Below are 18,949 nucleotides of genomic sequence, written 5' to 3' on the forward strand. Positions count from 1 at the left end.
AGGAGTATGAGGGGGGAAAGACTCCAGGGCCCGATGGGATCCCCATTAAAATCTATAATATATTCAAAGATGCTTTACTACCACCTTTGCTTGATATGTATAAAGAGTCCTTGGGCATCTAAATATGGCAGTGATTACACTTTTGTTAAAACCAGGTAAAATGTCTACCCTTTGTGCGTCATATAGATCAATATCACTTCTCAATATTGACCTTAAAATTCTTTGCAAAACATTAGTTAGACGGTTAGATACACTTCTTCCACAAATGGTGCACCAGGACCAAAATGGCTTCGTTCAGGGACGGCAAGGTTTCCATAATATAGGACGAGTGCTTAATATTGTGTTTCAAAAATCAGGCTGTGTGGACACCGCTATTATGCCATTGGAAGCCGAGAAGGCCTTTGACAAGGTGGAGTGGCACTTCCTGTTTGAGGTACTTGCCATGGCAATTCGTAATCATACTAATTTAAGTGGCATAAGGATAGGAGATATGGAACATCGTATAGCCCTGTATGCTGATGATGTAATTTTGTTTTGCTCTAATTTGAAACAGAGTCTACCAGCTTTACTGGCCCGAACTATTTATTTTGGCAGCTTTGCAGGATACAAAATAAATTACTCCAAATCTGTAATATTATTCATGGATGAAAAGGATCGACTAAACCCTCCACTTATTACTCCTTTTAAGGTTTCACACAATGGCTTCACATACCTGGGTGTTAATATTGCCTCCACCACTGACAAAGTTATTCCTAATAACTCCAATACTCCAACATTTCTACAACTTAGAAGCTTCATCCTTTCTAAGCAGACTAATAATTTGAATCTTCCTCCCCTATCCAAACTAGAGGACTACACTTTGAAGTTTTTACATTCTAGGGGGCAGGTTTCATTATTATATAAGCTTTTTGTAAGCAAGTCTAAAGACTTATCACAACGCTTACTTTCAGCTTGGAGAACAGACCTGCAGGGGAATTTAGGAGGAATGGTCCAAAGCATGTTCTCTAGCTCAGACCCAATCCATAAACACAAACTCCAAACTGCTGCAATACAAATGGCTAAGCCGACTATACATAACACCAGCTAAGTTACACCACTTTAATTCTAACAAACCTGATATTTGCTTCAAATGCAAAGATCAAAAAGGTACCTTATTTCATTGTATGTGGGAATGTCCACAGATTCTTTCTTTTTGGAGGAAAGTTTTAGACATTGCTAGCCAAATCACAGGTGAGGAAGTTCCTCTTAGTCCTAAATTGTGCCTACTGTATCTCTATACAGAGGACTTCACTACCTCTAAAAAAGTTATATCTCTAATGAATATTTGTTTTCTAGAAGCCAAATGATGTATAGCCTGCTCATGGAAATTAGATACAGCCTGTGCCACATAGCAATGGTTGAGGGATATGACTTTTTACTTAGCTTTAGAAAGGATAAGCTACACAACAAAGAACAGGCTTGACACGTTTTGGAAAATATGGAACATGTTGTATAACTTCCTTGAGAACAACAATGTAGATGTTGATGGTTGGATGGATGATGAGATGGATTGAATCCCCCCCCCCCCCCCCCCCCCCCCCCATTTATTTATTTATTTATTTATTACTTATTTGATTTTCATTTACTATTTATCTTAATTTATTAATTAATTACTTGGTTAATTTCATTCTGCTTTCTCCCTTTAAACAATGTAATTAGCCAAGTTGATTCTAATGACTGTAGCGCACTATACACTGAACATTTTCTGTGTGTGTTACGAATAAGGACAAACCTGTGGACTTTCACATTCATAACTAGATTCAACACTTATTATTTCTCATTGTAGGTCTCCTATTATATTGTATTATGTGCCTTGTTGTGTTGTTTTGTATTATTTGTTTGTTAAATTATCAAAATTCTTAATAAACAAATGTAAAAAAAAAGTGCTGTTTCTTTTCACCACCAGGTCTTTGTCGACCACATTTTCATCATGTTTCTCTCCTCCCTCAGCCATCATAACCTGGCAATCGCCACCAAACTGATGCCGATTAATTTTGCCAGGGTAGCTAACGGCTAGCACGGGCTTCATCTGATTGGCCCTTGTATCCAGGGCTCAGCCTGATTAATGTTGGCATGCTCAAGGTGCATGCATGGCGCATGTAAATAATATGATTTTTCTTTTTTCACAGTCTTTTGCGATGTGTTTATAGCACATGTTCATATCGCGATGACGATGAAAATTCGATTTATCGAGGAGGCCTACCACCAGCTTTGACGAATGGCAGCAGAAAGGCACCAACTTACGCCAGGACTGTCTTCTGGGCTTGAGCCAGCTGTACTTTTCAAGGCCTTTAGTCTAGATAAATGAATTTGAGACTTTTAAGGATCCGTGGGCACCCTGGTACAAACTCGACATAGCTTAAGCACTACATATTTTTAATGTTAATAATATTAAATAGATAATTGTTTTTATTGTCATCCCAACCTCTGAACAGAATATAAACACAGCGCATCAGAACAGGAGCCCTCCCAATTTGTTCATATGGCCCATAAATGGGCCTACAGACATATCGATAACCGCACTTTTGTTTTCCAATATGCCCCTATATGAAAACTTTATTTTGACACACCATATAGTGTAGAAAACAATGCCAACAAAACAATTAATTACTACAGTGTCTTTACATACTTTGTCCAGCAGAGGTCACCCAGACTCCTGGACGCTACTGCAGACAGAGTGAGTTGACGGTCTTCACGGTAAGTTGCTAACTGGTTTGTGAGTGAAACACACTGAAACGTTACTAAACAATGACCCCGTCAGTTTCCTTTTTCAACACTAGTGCAGTGCCCCGTAAGAAAAATGTATTCCTATAAAAAAGTGGGAAGTTAAGGAGCTTTTTCATGGATGGCCAAATGAGGCTGTGTTTGAAGGTGGGACGTCAGGGATATTTAGGTTTGTTGTGAAATCCTATATTCCAGGGTATAATTGGCTGTTTTTGACTATTTTTGATTTTGCCATTATATTTCACCTTAAAAACTATTTACTTGGTGTCATTATTTTCAGCACAACCTCACATGTGTGACTGTACAGTTATTTTTTTATTTTGACATACTGTATTAACACAATGGACCTAAAATCACAAAAAAAAAACATAAAATCCGAGTAGAAAAAGTTAGATTTTTTTACTGTGAAAACCACAAATATGTTTAACCATTTTTTTTTTTTTTTTACTTATAATGCAAATATAAATTGTTGTTTGCTAAATTTGTGCATACATTTAAAAAAATTTACAAAGTTATATGTAACTTTTTACATTTAAATGCAGGCAATGCTCAGGTCTGCCTGTGCTCCTTAAGAGCTGCACTGCCTGCTCCACATTCAGCATCTTCTCATTGTTCTGACTCATTAAACGAAAAAACCGACTCCACTACACACTAAACACACTACACCAAACACTACATAACAGACTAACTACACACTCAAAACACGCTAAATGTAACAAATCTCTCAACTCTCGATATCGCTGTCCGACGGTCGTTGCCTGTCAATCATCCGACTAGGTCCCTCCCACAACATCCTGTTCCTCAACAACCAAATTTGCTGCTTGGACACTTTCGTGACAAAAGCCCGTTTTTACCGTTTCTTTCTGCACCAGACACAAAGCAAACGTGACGGCAATGTTCGCGAAAAAGCGGGGTGGACATTATTTACCCAAGGTCCGGTTTTGGACTTGCCGATGCGTCCGGTCCGTCGCCTCGGGAGGTGGGCCGTATAGCTAGCCGCTAGCAGCTAGCGGCTAGCTACACAAGAACATCCACAGATTCCGATTCCACTTTGTTGTTCGCGCGTCTTCAGATCTCCTCAGACCCGAACAGACTCTGTCCGGACTCGTTTAATCTCATTAATCCACAACAGTCAGTTTAGATGCACAGAACAGAACAGAACGGGACCGAACCGCCGGCAAAATCCCGGCCCAGCTCGCTCCACTGCAGGTATAAATCCACTTGTTTCTTCAGGTATGTCGTGGGCTTGAGCTCTGCAGTGATTGGCTCTGGTGCGCACGTGGCCACGGTGTGCAGTGATTGGCTCTGGTGCACACGTGACTGTGGTGGCTCCGTGGACAATGCTCGTGGAATTTGTAAAGCATTTATGAAATAATTTATTCACGGTATCATTGCAGTCCAAGCAAATGCTTAGATGCACACCACTGAACCACGCAGCAGCCATGTTGAAAGTATCAGGTCAGTGTGATCCTGATCCGCAGAGATATTTGACTAACAGAAACACACACACACACAGACAGACAGAGATTCCTTGTATTTATAGATAGATAACGGTACCCCGTCTCTGACAATCACCATCACTCATGCTTAAGACATCTGCTTGCTAATGTTAGAGTGGTAGCTGGCTAGCCAGCCGATTCAGTGAGTAACATATCAGAGCATCTTTCCGCAGCTGAGCAGACAACGGTGCAGTGGTTTGAGTCTGAGACAAGTGTTACGTGTTTACTTAAGTATATTAAAAGCTAGGTGGTGAGATGCAATGCTGGAAAGTATACACACAGGCCCTCATTTATCAATCTTGCGTGAAAACGGGTGCAGATCTGAGCATATCTGCATATTCCTGGTTCGAAGAAGAGAGAGAGAAGAAACACTGGCAAGAACATAAACTTTTTCGAGATGGAGATCGGCATCCTGGCAGCACCGGCACATCAAAGGCACTCCATTCACTAATGCAATGTTGTGCAAAACTGAACAGGCCAAAATAATATCGCACACGTTTTCTGGGGTATACAGCAGCGTTCCCCCTGCTGGTCCGAGACGGAGCCACCTGCCCTTCAGCAACCTGAAGCAGCGCTCCACTGTGACCCGTGTGCATGTGTGCGCACTATTGAATCTCCGTTCCTGCTCTGTAGCAGGGTTTGCCAGCGGGGTTAATAGGTATTCCGTTAATTAGTTGTCATATTTTATTTTACCAAAAAGTGGTATCAGTAAAATGTGGGGTTTTTTTTTTTATTAAAATTGTTTAATTTGGGCGCGCAGGTGGTCGAGTGGTTAGAGCGCATGCCACATACGCAGCCGACCCCGGTTCGATTCTGGCCGGAGGTCCTTTGCTGCATGTCACATCCCCCTCTCTCTCCTGTATTTCCTATCTGTCTACTGCTTAATAAAGGTGTCTTTGCCAGAAAAAAATCTTAAAAAAAAAAAAAAAAAAAAAAATTGTTTAATTTTGTTTTATTCGTTTTAAGAATCCGTTTTGATCTGTTCTAAATATGTGACTGCTTATGCTTAATGACAGCTGAGGTTTGTTTAATAATTATTTTCAGACTCAGACAGATTTTGCTGTGCTGCACCGCAAATCCAGACTCAGATTTGCTTACATGAGCTCAGACCTGATGTGAGATCTGATTGTAGCTTCCGCTCACGTCCAAATTGATAAATGCTGAAGTTTGCGTGGAAATGGTCGTACGCACGGTTCTCTGCTGTACGTTCGTTTGATAAATGAGGGCTAATGTGCTCACATTTTACTCTCCTCTGACAAATATCATCATTGCATTGGTTCGCCATGTTAGCAAGGTAGAAGGTAAATCAGAGCAACTTTCTGCAGCTCACACTACACAAGTTACTTAATTTGTTAGGAGTATTATAAGCTTGGATAAAAGACAGGGATGTTGTTTATTTACTTTCCAGGATTGAGTACTGAACATCAACAGCAAAATGGTGCTAAAGTTGACTTTATTTATTGGAGTTAAATTCATTGAAATAATGGTTGAGAACTGGAATAAGACTGCAGTACGTATCTCATCTTAATAGAGAATGACTGACTTAGTAGAGAGCTGTTGTGGAATGTACCTCATCTGCTCCTTTTTCCACTCCACTTCAGAGGGGAATGTTCTACTTTTTACTGCACTTCATATATGCTTAGTACAATAAATGATCAGTTAAAAAAACTACATTTCAAAATTGGTGCACAATCCACATAATAAAGGTCTATTTTCACTTCAGCTCTGTTGCCATAATGGTGAACATTGAATTTCCCCCTCTTAAATTGTTGTCAAAAACCCCATATCGGCAAAGCTCTAATTAAAAGCATCCACACACAGTTCAGTCTCTACCTGAAACATGGCTATGTGCAGCTGGCTCCTCTGCAGGCTGGCCTTGGCAGTCTCCAGGTTGGCTTCCAACCTCCTCAGCAGGTCTACTTTCTTCCAGGCTGTGTCATAGGAGGAGGCCAGCACTGTGGCTCTTTTCAGGAGCAGCTGGGAGACCTGGCCTGATGCCAGGCTCTGCTCTACTGCCTTCTTACAAAGCTCATCCAGAGACACCTTGAAGCAAAGATACAGTACATTTAATGACTTCACTTTTTGACACTCAAACCATAAAGGATCTATCTGTAGCATCCAGCTTGACAGATTTGTCTAACAAACATTCATATTAGTAAGTGTATCATATTTACAGTATACTAGTTATAATACAGTGACCAATTTTGAGGGCATCCAGTGCCAGGATTTTGATTGCATGTGCAAGCCAAAAGTGCAGTATGCAAATGCCAGGGATGTTTCACCCAAAACCCAGTTCTGAATTGGAACTGTGCCTAAATTTGGAAGAGAAATTTAATTAGTAGCTACTTGAAGAAACCACTGAGTGAGAATGAAACAAATGGTTCTGGTGTAATTCATGGTGGCACGTGAATTCTCTTCTCTGCTGTATGTGTTGCACAAAGATGGGGATGTAGGCTATAAATGCTTTAGTGTGTGGCATCAGTTGTTGCTACATCCTTGTCTCTGCACATTTAATTTGTATTTATTCATTTAAAAACGTATTGTTTTGGCGCGCAGGTGGTCGAGTGGTTAGAGAGCATGCCATAAAACGCAGCCGACCCCGGTTCGATTCCGGCCGGAGGTCCTTTGCTGCATGTCACCTCCCCCTCCTTCTCCCATGTTTCCTCTCTGTCTACTGCTAATAAAGGTGTCTATGCCACAAAAAATAAAAAAATAAAAAAATAAATAAAAAATATATATATATAAAAAAAAAACGTATTGTTTTTAACATTGAATACATTCTGATGCTTCCTATATTTGTGAAAGTAGGCCACCACTCAAATGTTTCTGTTATTTCTCCTTACAATTTTCAGCGCAGTCTTTCAGGTTTTAGCTACTTATATTTCAGTAACTTTGGAATTTAGATTTTTCTAAGCAATGTACCTTGCTTTCTGCACCAAAATCTTTCACCTCCACCTGGTTGACAACGTCGAGGCCAAGGGCAGACAGGGTGCTGCAGAGGGCCAGGCTGAGAGCCTGGCTGGGCAGACCCATAAGCATCTGTCGAACAAACTCGGCTGTGAAGGCTTTGATGGGGCGGGTCATCTTTTCCTCACTGACCACTGTCACACCTGACCCTGTTGCACTTGGCCGCCGGTACAATGGCTTCCCCAAACCAACTGGTCCATTTGTAGGTAACAGCTCCTCAGATGGAGGACAGGTGCCTGAACACAAAATTATCACACACTCGTGATCAATGAACTCACAGCACTGATGTTATATGGACAAAAAATAAGACTGAAATTTCAATTGTTAGAACAGTCAAGCCCAGATTAAACCAAGATTAGTCTTCTCTGCCCGGGGAACTCTCCTGTACACACCTATGCAGTTTCCTTTGGTCTAAAAACAGCAGAAATATGTTGCGAGACAAGACAGAAAAAAAATATTGACATATTGTTTTAGGCTTGTCCTCAACAGGGCTTGTATATAGTTCAGCTAAAAGGTCTTTAAATGTGACTGGTGATCAGCCAGTCACTGTTGTTAGATACTTTGTAATTGGTCTCATGTTGCAATAAGAAGCTCTTACCAGACAGAGTCTGAGCAAAGGAGGCACACAGCTTGAAGAAATCCCTGATGGTTTGCAGTCTCTTGAGGAAGAATACCTCTTCCATCAATTGCCGCTGACTTAGGCTGTCAAAAAAGTGGAGCTGTGTGGCCCGAGCCTCCCTCACAACATCCACCTTCCTCCAGGCAGATGGCACCTCCAGAGAGCTTAGCTGAGGATAATGAGGTGCACAGGGAAATGGAATGAGAGTGTGAGAGGGAGAAGGATTGATGCAGAAATTATGACTGGTGGTTCGAAGATAAACTGATCAATGTAAAATCTAGAGGTGCACCGATTACATTTTTTAATAGCTGATTCAGATTGTTTAAAAGTCTGACCTGCTGATTCTGGTATATTTCTAAATGGTTTTATGTAATTTCTCTTTCAAAAATTAAATTGTATGTTTACAAAAAAACATTATTAAAATATAAAGTCAAACTGAAAATTAATTGAACTATATCCCACTTTATCTAACATGGTCAGCTATTTTATTGAGTTGGCTGTTAGTGAATTGTTCTATGTGAATGTTAGCTCCCCTGAAAAGCATTTACAGTGGTATATCTGGGACACTTTTTGGAAGGTAAAATATGCGACTAGTCAGTCCGTAATTTCGCTACAAGTCACATGTAAGCAGTATAAAAAGTTGGCTGCCCCGGGCTGAGACACCAGAGCCTCCATGTTGTTATATTACTCTCAATCTCCAGGTACAATTCATAACCCTCGGCTACAAAGTTTTGTAAAGACATTTGCCATAAGTTGCAAAAAGCTGTCAAATGGCAATTTGACACATGTGTTTGATATGCTGAGGGTCCTGGACCTGCAGGCCAAAAGGCCTAAAGCAGACCTCTCACTTATGGTACTTAAATTGGATATGGTTTTCACAAACATTGGAACTTTGAATAAAAAACCTGTTGCACAGGCAAATAAACTTTATGTAATTTGCAGCATATCATCCCATTCATTAAACCTTAAAGAAAACATAGATGCTACCTTCTCTGTGAGCTGGCCAAATGCAGTCTCTAGCTGGGTGAACATGCCATCAAAGGCAACCAACAACATTTGACCAGCAGACATCTTTGGTGTGTCCTGGCTGGGTCCATCTATGCTACGAGGCTGAATCAGCTCTGAATACTGCGCTCGCAGCATCCTAAGAACAGAAGAAGTTTTTCATTGGTTTGGAATTCAAGTTTGTAGTTAAGTCAATGCTGATGAAATTCACAAGTACAATGCTAAAGCAGCTCCTTACCTGGTGATGTGGAGGCAGTGGCTGTGCTCATCTTGGTCCAGGCCTGTGGTGGCCTGTAGACTGTCAACCAACCCCTGCAGGCCGAGACCATCAGAACTGTGCTCCACCAGCTGCTCCAACTCTGCCAACATGGACTCCAGAGTGGGCTCTCCTTTTACCATACAGCGCAGAGCCTCTGGAAAGATGATCTGACGGAAGTTGGTGTTCAGTTCCTACAGTGAACAAGTTGACACATTGTTGTCAGCCACATTCACAATCCCATTAAAACAAACAAATTACAAAAAATTCAAGCCTCTCATTTTCATCTGGAGAATAGGGTACTTCTAGTTTTCACTAGTTGATTTCACATTTTTGGAGGGTGCACCTACCTGCAAGCAGGTGTACACAGCGTTGGCCAGGTACACAGCCTGGTTGGTAGCTGAGGGTGCAGGCAGCTCCAGGTCATGGGGCAAGTGTGGGCAGCGTTGAAGCAGGGTTGCCAGGGCACAGACATTTCCAGTCATACTGCAGAGCTCCTCAAGGAACCACGCCCCATCCCGAGATGTCAGATCTACCAATTGCTCTCCAGCACTGGCGGCCGCACCCTCCATCACCAGATTCCGTCTGGACAATGAAACCATAGTGATGTCCCACTGATCATTTGCAACTTCTCCCCATCATTTTCCAAAAAAATGTTTATTTCCAAGAAGCACTCCATTTTTGTTGATCCAACGGGTCTTACAGAGAGGACATCCTGTTTCGCCCTTACCCTACTTGCGCAAAAGTTAAACCTTTGTTTGGGTCAGTGTTGGAGTTTTGCCAATGCTCCCTTAAAATGATTAGTGGTAAATGTTAGGTCGGTACAATAACTCCACATTCTATGATTACAGGCGCATCCCTCTAAACCGTGGACCTCACCAGTTCCCTTAACCAGATGAATTAAAAGCAGTTTTGGGAGCTGATCATCTGGTCTCAGCAAATAAAACACAACTAATTCCATGTTAGCGAGCTGTGAATCCATCACTGTTAACCGTAGAGGGCACCTATCTCTCTATAAAAGCAAATAACCTCTGTCTGTGTGTGTGTGTGTGTGTGTTCCTCAAATATCTCTGCGGATCAGGATCAGACTGACCTGAGAGTTTCAACATGGCTGCTGCGTGGTTCAAGGGTGTGCTATTTCGCATTTGTTTGGACTGCAATGATACCGTTAATAAATTATTTCGTAAATGCTTTACAAATTCCTCGAGCATTGTCCACCGGAGCCACTACAGTCACGTGCGCACCAGAGCCAATCACTGCACACCGTGGCCACGCGCGCACCAGAGCCAATCACTGCAGAGCCCACCGCGACCCCCCACCTTAAGAAACAAGCAGATTTATACCTGCAGCGGCACGAGCTGGACCGGGATTTTGCCGGCGGTTCGGTCCCGTTCTGTTCTGTTCTGTGCATCTAAACTGACTGTTGTGGATTAATTAGATTAAACGAGTCCGGACCGAGTCTGTTCGGGTCTGAGGAGATCCGGAGACGCGCGGACAACAAAGTGGAATCGGAATCTGTGGATGTTCGTGTGTAGCCAGCCGCTAGCTAGCAGCTAGCTGCTAGCCGCTAGCTACACGGCCCACCTCCCGAAGCGACGGACCGGAAGCATCGGCACGTCCAAAACCGGACCTAGGGTAAATAATGTCCGCCACGCTTTTTCGCGAACATTGCCGTCACGTTTGCTTTGTGTCTGGTGCAGGAAGAAACGGTAAAAACGAGCTTTTGTCACGAAAGTGTCCAAGCAGCAAGTTTGATTGTTGAGGAACAGGAAGTTGTAGGAGGGACCTAGGCGGATGATTGACATGCAACGACGGTCGGTGTGTGTGAGAGTTGAGAGATTTGTGACATTTAGCGTGTTTGGAGTGTGTAGTTAGTGTGTTATGTAGTGTTTGGTGTAGTGTGTTTAGTGAGTAGTGGAGTCGTTTTTTTGTTTAATGAGTCAGAATAATGAGGAGAAGCTGAATGTGGAGCAGGCAGTCCAGCTCTTCATTCAGCTGGAAGGAGCACAGGCAGACCTGAGCATTGCCTGCATTTAAATGTAAATAGTTACATATAACTTTGTAAATTTTTTGAATGTATGCACACATTTAGATAAACAACAATTTATATTTGCATTATAAGTAAAAAAAAAAATAAAAAAAAATGGTTTGTTAAACATATTTGTGGTTTTCACAGTAAAAAAATCTAACTTTTTCTACTCGGATTTCGCGTTTTTTTTTGTGATTTTAGGTCCATTGTGTTAATACAGTATGTCAAAATAAAAAAAATAACTGTACAGTCACACATGTGAGGCTGTGATGAAAATAATGACACCAAGTAAATAGCTTTTAAGATGAAATATAATGGCAAAATTAAAAATAGTCAAAAACGGCCAATTATACCCTGGAATATCGGATTTCACAACAAACCTAAATATCCCTGACGTCCCACCTTCAAACACAGCCTCATTTGGCCATCCATGAAAAAGCTCCTTAACCTCCCACTTTTTTATAGGAATACACTTTTCTTACGGGCACTGCACTAGTACTTATAGAATGTGGAGTTATTTTACATAACTAATATTTACTACTACTCATTTTGAAAAAGCAATGGCAAAACTTAAAAACCAAAGTAGGGGTGCAACGACTAGTCGACTAGTCAACAAATAGTCCACTACTAAATTAGTCAATAACTAATTTATTAATCGACTAGTCATTAATGATGTCATCGTGTGTATCCCACGGTATGCAATGCCATGCTAAACAATGTTTCACTGTAGCCAATTGAAATGGCTCACAGCGAGACAATTCACTTTTCCCAACTCGTTAATACGGTGGCCCTGAAAGCTCACAGCACTGCAACTTAAGAAAACACATGCAAAAAGACAAAACACAAGCAAATTGAGAAAACATTTTCATCAATTTGACAACACATGCGCAGCATTTAGAAATCGTGCTGCAAAGACCACAACACAACACATTCGAAAAGCACTATGCAAATAGACCGCAACACAACACATTAGAAAAACGCGTCGCAAAAACCGCAACACAACACATTAGAAAAACGTGCTGCAAATAGACCACAACACAATGGAAGTGTTTCCAGAGGACACTTAAAAGTGATGCACATGTCAGAACACGCTTGTTGTTGATGCGGATTTTGAGCCGTCAAGCCAGCCGTCAGTCCAATCTACGCGGTCAAATCAGCCGCACTTAAACTTTGAGTGCACAAGTATTCTCAGCATTACATTAAATGCGGAGAAACAGCGTTTTTGCTTCCGGATTTCAAAATAAACGGTATTAAGAACAGTAAGCTATATATCGAACCTACATTTCAGATAAAATATGTTACATTTAAGTGTTTCATGCGCCCATGATGAATAAATAACACTTATTACCATTTTTTTTTTACTGCACCAGTGTGGAGAAATGCCAAAATAAAAGTCCCATATTTATACCTACAGATTGCATGTTTTCCTATGTTTGACGTACTGTAAAAACACATTACTCAATAATTCCTGGCTATGGGTGGTATATTTGACCTCTACACATAGAAGACTACAAGTATACTTGATATCAAGCATTTTTACTGCACCACTGTGGAGAAATTCAACATATTTATATTCCCATATTTATACCTGGAGATTGCATATTTGATCACTTTTAAGTGTCCTCTGGAATCACTTACGTTGTGTTGTGGTCTTTTGCATCGCGTTTTTCTAATGTGTTGTGTTGTGATCTATGCATCGCGTTTTTCTAATGTGTTGTGTTGTGATCTATGCATCGCGTTTTTCTAATGTGTTGTGGTCTTTGCAGCGCGTTTTTCTAATGTGTTGTGTTGTGGTCTTTGCAGCGCGTTTTCTAAATGCTGTGCATGTGTTGTTAAATTGATGAAAATGTTTTCTCAATTTGCTTGTGTTTTCTTAAGTTGCAGTGCTGTGAGCTTTCAGGGCCACTGTAGGCCTGCACGATATGAGGAAAATCTGCAATGTGCAATAACACTGTTCAATATTCGATGACAATATAACTTGCGATAAATAAACAAATATTGAAGTTTGCATATTATTAACTATACAGTTAATGATGGCTAACGTTAGTTTTGAATTTTTCGTGTAGGTCTTTATGGTTGTATTGCAGGTGGTGATGGAGGTTGGTTGTGTTTCCTCCAGAAGTTGCATGCTTGGCATGTTTTACACAGTACCTGTGTTTATAACTCGTAGTCTTCTCCTGAATCCAAAATAAATCCATATAGCAGAAGTGCTGTTTCTTTTCACCACATGGTCTTCGTAGACCACATTTTCATCGCTTTTCTCTCCTCCCTCAGCCATTATAACCTGGCAATCACCGCCAAACTGATGCAGATTAATTTTGCCAGGGTAGCTAACAGCTAGCTGGGGCTTCATCTGATTGGCCCTTGTATCCAGGGCTCCATCTGATAGGCTAAATGTTGGCATGCTCAAGGTGCATGCATGGCGCATGTAAACAAAATGATTTTTCTTATTCATCCCTGTCAGGCAGTCTTTTGCAATGCGTTTATCGCACATGTTCATATCGTGGATGACGATGAAAATTCAATTTATTGGGCAGCCCTAACTGCCATCCAGGAGACCCTCTCAGATGGTGGAAGGAAAATGAGAGTCTTTTTTCCTGCTCTGTCTAAACTAGCAATGTCTCTTCTGCACATTCCTGCAACATCTACCCCAGAGCGAATCTTCTCTGCAGCCGAAAAGATCTGCTCTCAGAAGAGAGCAAGCCTAACTCGAGTCCACTTGGAGATGCCAACTTTCCTTAATATGAATAAACTGTGATTGGCCAGTTGGTTCAGACCAGAGAATGTGTGTTTAACCAACTTTATGTTGTGCACAAAATGCACTTTTGCTAAAGGAAATAGTTTGTTTTGTTGCTGCTGCCACTTAAATAAATATAATAAATAAGAGCCATTGTTTTATTGTGTAATTCATAATCTGACTAGTTGACTAGTCGTGGCATAAGTCGATGACTAGTCGACTATCAAAATAGTCGTTAGCTGCAGCACTAAAGCAAAGGTGTAACTTATTCACTCAGTAACTCAGTCATGGGCAAACTTTGCTTTCCCCATGCTTTGCTATGGTCCAGCCAATAAATAAGTGGTGTTTGAAGGGATCAGAAATACAGCGATTGTACAGAAGGCTTATTTTAGCAATATAGCCACTTATGGATAATGACCACTAGCTAAATTCTATTAATGTGATTGGACAAACAGCACAGTGAAACATGGAATGTGTTAAACCTGCAGAGTGTGCAGAGGGCAGAAGTGATGATTCCAGCCAAACTGAGGGAGCCTGGCTCTCCATTCTCCCGATGGAAGACTGTTATGCAGTGCTCAATCTCCTGCAGCTGCTCCTCGCAGGCTGCTGCTGTTGTGCCCTCTGCTTTCAGTCGCTCTGCTTGGTGCATCACACGATCATTAGTGTCTGCCACTTGGTGCTGTAAAGTCAACTCTACACTGGACAGGAATTGGCAGGAGGCTGCAGGAGGTTGGGGAGCAAACAGCACCTCATATCTGTAAAGGGAGAGAAAAACAATGCTCAACTGTGGACATGACTGATGAAGTGCAACAACATGGTTATGAACATGCATTACTGATTTAGGACTTATTAGGTCTGTGGATTATCGTGAGGAGCCAGGACATATTTTTTTTAATTAGAGTGACATGACCTAATCAACTTCAACAAGGAGAACCAGTTGCTGATATAAAACTGCCTACACACTCTTGCCACATTAGGCTAGGCAGACCTGCCAACCTTAAAGGGACAGTGTGTAACGATTTAAGTAATTTATTAACTCAAATCAATGTCTTCGTTCATAAATAAGTCCTCATTGGTGTACAATTTCCTCTGCCAACAATCTGACTTATCCTCCTGAGCGAAGAATTACCTATCTGAATTAGAGATGCACCGATCAGGATTTTTGGGGCCGATCACCGATCACCAAAAGCAGTATCTGCCGATCCCGATATTGCCGATCACCGATCACAGTGTCAAATCCATTAATTCTTCTATATTGTTGTCTTGTGTAACTATCATATATTTAATGATTCTTCTTACACAACATTGACATTGTATTATTAAGTATAAAAATTAGGAGATGAGAAAGTATCATGAATTGACCACCGTTTTATTGCAGGCTGAGGCAATGTGCAATATTTCACACTCTAGAGACTCTCTTAGAGACAACTTGGACTCAGCTTACATAGAGTAACTGTAGATTACTAGTGGGAATGCATGCAGTCAGGATGGGAATTTTGTCATTTTAGGGGCAAGTCCATTTGGCCTTCACTTTTGTTTTCAGGGGCACCAAGGCCACATAACAGGGCACAAAGGCCACTGAGTAAAATTTGTTGATTTACCTTTTCAGACTGATACGACCCAGTTAAAGTTATATTAGAAAGTAGTTTTTGTTAAGCAGGGTTAGGGTGAGGTGATTTTTGTGACACCACACTGAATATTAGTGTTATTGAGTATTACTCCCAATAGAAATTCCCCAAAATTATGGCAAAGCACATTTTTTCCAAACAAAAAAATTGTAGAATAACAGCAGAAGACCATGGATGTGTGGAGTGATTTTGGTGACACTACACTCTGAATAATAGTGAAGTTATTGAATTTTTTTGTAGTTTCTCTTTTCAGTGCTGCACTTTGTAGACGGTCCCTGCGCCCTTGTCTCACAGACGGCTGATCATACAGACCAGAGTTAATGTCCAGACGCTCGTTTAGATGAAAATACGGTTGTAGCTCGTTGTCTTCCTCACTATGGTAGGAAAGTTCCGTCGTTTGTGTTTTAACAAGGTTTCCCTTATGAGTTATTGATCCGGGAAGTTCGAATCTGTGAATATATTTCCAACTTTACCTAACTAAATCCTACCACATAAGTCAGTTACGTATCATGTCAAACTCGCTGCGCTCGCTCGCTGTGCTGTAAGTTTCGTTCTTCTGTTTTGAGACGCTGCTGCTGTTTGAGAGGCTTTCACGTGAGATCATCGTGATGATGAGACTCCACCTGCGCAAACTCACTGAAGTTACTGTGAGTGACTACTGTGCACTCGGGTGGCTGTAATTAAAGGCAAGCTCGCTACGCTGACTGGGCCAGGGGCACAGAGGCCACTGTGGCCGCACGATGAGTTTTTTTTCACGCTGCATCGAGGCCAAAGTGCGGGGCAACAGCGGCCATGGCCGCCGTGAAATTCCCACCCTGCATGCAGTCAATGCACTGTCTCTATATTGAAACGTCATCTGATCGGCCTGATTTGATCTATTTTGAGGACTCCGATCAAAACCGATAGGGGCATTATCGGCCGATTGCGATCGGTTGCTGATCGATCGGTGAATCTCTAATCTGAATATACATAGCACGGGCAAGCTCTATGGAGGCCGCCATGTCTTTCCAGTTTAAAAAAAACTATGGACTGCCGAGAGGGACACAAAGCACTACGTGGTACTACATAGTAAGGCTAATCGCATTTTTGCTCAGAACCAGCTTGACTGCGCATTGACTCTATATTTTTATAGCCTTAATAACTAACTACATCTTTACCTCATTACTTGAATCAGTAGAAATACTCGACGCTGTTGGGAAGGAGTCCATATTTTGAAAACAAGTTTCTTGTCTGTCAGGGCCACCGTAGCTTCCGGAACGTCTCCAACGTCTTTAGAACGGGAGGGGTGAGCAAAGGAATGTTCTAAATCTCCCCGAACACAAGCTCATGACAGATGTTGCCACTAGATGGAACAGCGCTCATGACATGTTGGAGTGGTTCATAGAGCAGCAGCCAGCGATTTGCGCTGCATTACGCTCTGCAGAGGTGCGGAAGAATGCCAAGGACTTGTGGACTTTAAATGACGCCGACCTGTCCTGTGCCGAGGATGTTGCCAAGGCCTTGAAGCCACTAAAAGTAGTCTGAAGAGAAGACCCCTACGTTATCCATCATTGCACCGCTGCATGCTCAGCTATGCCACAGTGCAGAGATCCAAGCTACAGACTCGGCAGCAACAAAAGAGATAAAAAATGCTGTGGCCATGGATCTTGGGAAGAGATACGTGAGTGACAAGCCCTTTCTGTGCATGGCTTCAGCACTGGATCCACGCTTCAAGGCTCTACCCTTCCTGGAAGAGGATGAAAGACGGGAAACCTACACCTCCATGGCAGCAGAGGCAGTCCGGATTTATTAGGTGAGGATCAGTTGACCCTAGTTAGAAAACATTTTTACTTAAAATTGGTGTTTTATTCATAATAATGATGAAACTACTACTATTGATAAAATCAACCAGTGATAATAGTAATAGTACTGGTGGTTATACTAATGATAATGACAGTTACTACTATTATTATTATTATTATTATTATTATTATTATTATTATTATTATTATTACTGTTTAATCATTGCTTTGCAATATAGCACAATGAAAGTATACAACTCAGAGCCACTTTGTTCTGGCATCAATATCAGGTGTGCTTGATTGAATGATTGAGTAGAATTTTCTGTCATGATTTCAGATGAGACATAGCTATGAACCAGGGCCCGTATTCACAAAGACTTTTATCTTAACATTAGGAGTACTCCTAAATCGGACTAAAAGTTTTTATGTAGGAGTCGTTTCTTAAAAGTAATTCACAAAGCCGCTGAGACCTACTTTTAGTTATGAAAACAGTGAACTCCTAAACTAGAAGTAACTCTCTGTTGCTATGGATGACGTCATTTTATAAGGACGCACTTAGAAGCGGTGACAACGGTGATTGGTTGTTGAGTGACAGGGCAGCCCATTGAAAAGTCATTTAGGCTACGCAATGCATGAAGTGAAAATAAGGAAGTTGCCGACAAGCCCATGACAAAGCCTATGAAAAGATATTGGATGAAGAAATGTATTTATGATGAGAATTAAGTGTGTTGATCCGGGCCATTTCACAACAATGTCCAGTATATTGTAACATGCGTCAAAGACAATTTGTGTATTGATGGAATGCAACTTTTTCCACTCTCCTTCTCACTTTTTCCAATTGACAAAAGCCCTATTCACACGGGACTAGTATAACCTGGGGACCTCCAGTAATTTGTAATAATTGCGGAGGTCGTCTGTGATCTAAATCCCGTGCGAATCTGCCATGTCTATAATTTGTAAAGTAAAAATTCCACCGCAAATTACCTATTATATTTCACCAAACACAGAGGTCATGTGATAATATTAGTCCCGTGCGAATCGGCATCTCTGTGATTTGGGGTAGTTTTTTGTTTTTCTTAAGGTTTTTTGTGTTTTCCACCTTTTTTCTGCCTTTTTCCCGGTCGAGAATTATGGAGGCTGCGTTGGGAACTATAAATGAAGGTTTTGACAGCATTTGGGTGCAAATTCAAGAGGCTCATCAGAAGAGCGAAATTTCGAAAGATGATTAGATGGATTACATGCATGGCAGCATGCGGTAAGGAACATTTTTCTTTCTTTCAACAGGCTCACCAGTTATTATATTAAAAATATCCATATCTAACAGTTGTGCTGCTCCAGCAAGGGCTCCGGTGCGATCGACCCGGGGATAATGTCAGTAAATTAGAGTTAAAACACAGACTTCTCTTATGTCGTGCGAATGCGCCGCACGAAACACGGACGTGGTGGGATAATTTCTAAATCACTTGAGGTCCCCAGGTAATACTAGTCCCGTGTGAAGAGCTGCATTTTCCCCGTAGCCAAATACTGGAGTGTTGCCAAACATTTTAACTCTGGCGTTATTGGATTGTTTCGGTTGGTTGGGGACGTTATTACGTCCCTGACCAACTCAACCACAACTTCAATCCCTTCACGGTCCATCCAACATCGTTTTAATAATTCCCTGTC

The 18,949-nt window shown here is 41.4% G+C and overlaps 1 protein-coding gene across 6 annotated transcripts in view; it reads right to left on the minus strand.

Moving 5' to 3' along the window:
* smg1 (SMG1 nonsense mediated mRNA decay associated PI3K related kinase) overlaps positions 1–18,949 on the minus strand; it is a 133,706-nt gene that overhangs the window by 16,948 nt on the left and 97,809 nt on the right. For all 6 annotated transcript variants that reach the window (XR_003983089.1, XM_030410385.1, XM_030410387.1 and 3 more), the window contains 7 exons: positions 14,358–14,630; positions 9,460–9,694; positions 9,092–9,303; positions 8,836–8,992; positions 7,828–8,017; positions 7,185–7,465; positions 6,096–6,305 (listed from right to left, as the gene is read on the minus strand). Coding sequence is in view for 5 of the 6 variants with exons in the window: in XM_030410385.1 (XP_030266245.1) it covers positions 6,096–6,305; positions 7,185–7,465; positions 7,828–8,017; positions 8,836–8,992; positions 9,092–9,303; positions 9,460–9,694; positions 14,358–14,630 (1,558 nt within the window). In the remaining variant the exon portion in view is untranslated. The remainder of the gene's footprint in view (positions 1–6,095; positions 6,306–7,184; positions 7,466–7,827; positions 8,018–8,835; positions 8,993–9,091; positions 9,304–9,459; positions 9,695–14,357; positions 14,631–18,949) is intronic.

The sequence above is a fragment of the Sparus aurata genome, chromosome 24 (assembly GCF_900880675.1).
Source record: "Sparus aurata chromosome 24, fSpaAur1.1, whole genome shotgun sequence".
NCBI lineage: Eukaryota > Metazoa > Chordata > Actinopteri > Spariformes > Sparidae > Sparus > Sparus aurata.